Source organism: Tasmannia lanceolata, unplaced genomic scaffold (genome assembly GCF_043159265.1).
Source record: "Tasmannia lanceolata isolate RefF3 unplaced genomic scaffold, GAP_Taslan_0.1 ptg000019l, whole genome shotgun sequence".
NCBI lineage: Eukaryota > Viridiplantae > Streptophyta > Magnoliopsida > Canellales > Winteraceae > Tasmannia > Tasmannia lanceolata.
In genome coordinates, this window is record NW_027518696.1 from 1172525 (window position 1) to 1175909 (window position 3385).

Sequence of the window (3385 nt, forward strand, 5' to 3'; positions counted from 1 at the left end):
AGAATTGAGCCTCTAGTTCAATTGGTTAAGGCTTTGGTTTTCAACTTTGAGGTTAGGAGGTTCAATTTCATCTTACCTGTTGAAAAAGTACGATTTTAAAGGTACCATTTTAACAATAGGACCTACCAAATTTTATGCCCTCCCCAGATGTTACATTGAGGCCATGGTGGCCACTTACCATAACCGAAAGAAACAGAGCCTAAGCGACCCGGAGTCATGGTTTAAAATTTCGGTTTCGGTAAGCATTTCGGACCCCACCAAAAACCGAAATTTCAGATTTCGCCAAAATTTCGGTCCAAAATTTGGTAATTTAGTTCCAAATTCCGAACCCAAAATTTGAAATTTCGGCCGAAATTTTGTAACACTTTTTTTTAATAAATAATGTCTTTAAACCGAAATTTCGGTCCGATAGATGGCGAAAAATTGAATTTCGGAAATTTTCGGTTTCAGTCCGCACCGGTATCCGAAATTTCGGATTTCGGTCGAAATTTTAAACCATGCCCGGAGTTGGCTCGAAAGATTCTCATTGTCCCATTTTCTTCCGTTTAGCTGGGAGAGAATGAGAAGCCTTGCCTAACAGGCCCTTATATTCAAAAATTTCATTTCAAGCTAATCAAAATAATAACATTAGGCTCTGCTTGTTTTGGATTTTGAGAATTGATTTTGAGTCTAAAACCGATTTCTGGACTCAAAATTCCATACAGCCCTGTTTGTTTTTGATTTTGAGAACAGATTGTGAATCCAAAACTGATTATTGGGCTCAAAAGTGAAGGTAAATCTGAGCCCAATAATCAGTTATGGACTCACAATGGCTTCTCAAAATCCAAAACAAACAGGGCCTTAATTTCGACTCCAATAATCAGTTTTGGACTCAAAATTCAAAACCAACGGGGCTTTAGAAATTTCGGGGTGCAACTCGGGTCGGGTCGGGTTGAGGTTTTGCTACAAAATGAATAGGAATCAACCCGATTTTAAGGTAAAAGCTCAACCCGAATTCCCAAAAATCGACCCGAGTTGCACCCATACTTAGAATATTTTGACAATATAACAAAATAATCGCTTAGAGGAATCTACGTGCAACACGAAGACATTAAAATATTACAATGTCAAAAGCTACAAAATCTACTCTTTCTAAAAAATTTCCCCACAAGATTTACAGTCTAAAATATAACACCCAGTTATTACACTTCAATTAGGGAAGACTATCCACCTTTCCAAGGTTATATAAGCAAGATAGCACAGGAAGAAACTAGTCCTCTGTTTGCTTCATCACAGCCTTCCAAGAAATCATCTCAATGTCTAAGCCAAGGTAAAGTTATCTTCCTCCTAAAACTGTAGATTTCTCTCATGGTTTGATCTTTTTGTTATTTGAGACCTATAATCTGTTACAACATCTCATTGAGTAATCTAACATCTAGGAACCATATATGGATTCTAGGTTGGAGGGCAAAGTGGCCATCATCACAGGGGCAGCCAGTGGGATAGGCGAAGCCGCAGCCAGGTTATTCGCCGAGAACGGGGCCCTCGTCGTGATCGCTGACATCCAAGATGAACTGGGTCATCAGGTGGTGGCCTCCATAGGCCCTCACAAATCTTGTTACAAACATTGTGATGTGAGTGATGAGAAACAAGTCCAGGCTGTGGTGGACTACACTATAGATAAGTACAATCACCTCGATATCATGTTTAGCAATGCGGGGATCTTCGGCCCAACTGGTGGCCTTCTGGATCTAGACATGGGGGAATTTGACAACACCATGGCCGTCAATGTACGTGGGGCCGCCATCACAATGAAGCACGCGGCCCGTGCTATGATCACGAGTCAAATTCGTGGGTCCATCATATGCACCGCAAGCATAGCGGCGTGTGTGGGTGGTGTGGGGCCACATGCCTACACCACATCTAAGCATGCACTTGTGGGGCTTGTTCGATCGGCGACCGGAGAGCTTGGGAAGCATGGGATCAGGGTCAATTGCATCTCGCCTTTTGGAGTAGCCACACCATTGGCTTGTTCTGTTATGAATGTGGGTCCTAGTGAATTAGAAGCCAACTGTTGTGCTGTATCCAACTTGAAAGGTATAGTGTTGAAGCCGCACCATCTTGCCGAAGCCGCTCTATTCCTTGCTTCGGATGAATCTTCCTTCATTAGTGGACAGAATCTCTCAGTTGATGGAGGATTTACTGTTGTTAATAATAGTCTAGGGTTCTACCAGTGATGCTAGCAGAATAAAATTTGCTCTGTCTGTGCACATTAGGACCTAGATGCATGTATGTGTGTATGAGTGAGAGAGAAAGATAGAGATCTTTGGGTTTACTGGATATCTATTATTGCGCTCCATTTTAGGGAGGAGATGTCCATCAGAGATCAGAGCAATTTGTTTTCCAAAGTCTCTTTCTGTTTGTTATAATTGAACTTTCTTACTGTTGAAGCTTTGTAATAAGGCCAATGTGCTTCTATTTATTTTGTAACCCTCATGTGAGATGAATAATGTTCATTGAACTTGTTTTGCAAAGTCTCTTTCTGTTACCCATCTGAGTAATTTGTTCTTCAATCCTAACAGTCTCTTTCTGTTTGTCATATTGAACTTTCTTGCTGTTCAAGCTTTGTAATGAGGCCCATGTGCTTATTTTTATTTTGTAATCCTCATGTGAGATGGTTAATATGCGTTGAACTTGTTTCATTTTAAAATTTTCGCTAGCTAATGTCATATAATGACATAAACTAACCTGTTTCATTTTAGAAATTTCACCACATGCTGTCATATAATTCCCTAAACTAACTTGTTCATTTTAAAATCCTCACTAGCTAATGTCATATAATACCATAAACTACTCACTGAACCCATTTTTTTTCAGAGGGAGACCCTTATTAACTGCTCCATGTTTTTCATTGAGAGAGCAGATTGGCAGCCCTTCCAAGGTTGACCCTGAATAATTTCTGCACATAAAATTGATCTCCACACAAAAACTCTAAACAATTGATTGCCAACAAAAAAAACAAATGATTCAAACAGGGCAAAGCTGGGAAGCAGGAAACAAACATCAGAAGAAAGTCAAAATACTAGGGCGCCTTCTGGCAGAAGTTCCATTAGTAAACAACAATAAAAGATAACAATTTTTTTAGAGGAAGACTAGAGTGAAAGGCGCCCTTTTAAAAATGAGTGAAAGGGCACCCTCATTGGCTGCAGGTCCCAGTCTTGCATTAATGATGCCTGAAAAGTCAAATATGACGGTGACGTGCAGCCAATAAGGGCACCCTTTCGCCCATGTTTACAAGGGCGCTCTTTCAGTCTAGACTTCCTCATTTTTTTAATATAAAAGCCCAACACTCATCGAAGATCTGGGAATATAGAATGGGCGACGATGAATTTGCACCCGATAATTC

At 40.3% G+C, this 3385-nt stretch overlaps 1 protein-coding gene across 1 annotated transcript; it reads left to right on the forward strand.

Moving 5' to 3' along the window:
• The first annotated feature begins 1151 nt into the window (after positions 1-1151).
• On the forward strand, positions 1152-2397 carry LOC143853358 (short-chain dehydrogenase reductase 3b-like). Its single transcript, XM_077363108.1, has 2 exons — positions 1152-1309; positions 1439-2397. Exons 1-2 carry the CDS (start codon positions 1296-1298, stop codon positions 2214-2216), a joined length of 792 nt encoding a protein of 263 aa, XP_077219223.1. The 5' UTR covers positions 1152-1295; the 3' UTR covers positions 2217-2397.
• The last annotated feature ends 988 nt before the right edge of the window (positions 2398-3385 follow it).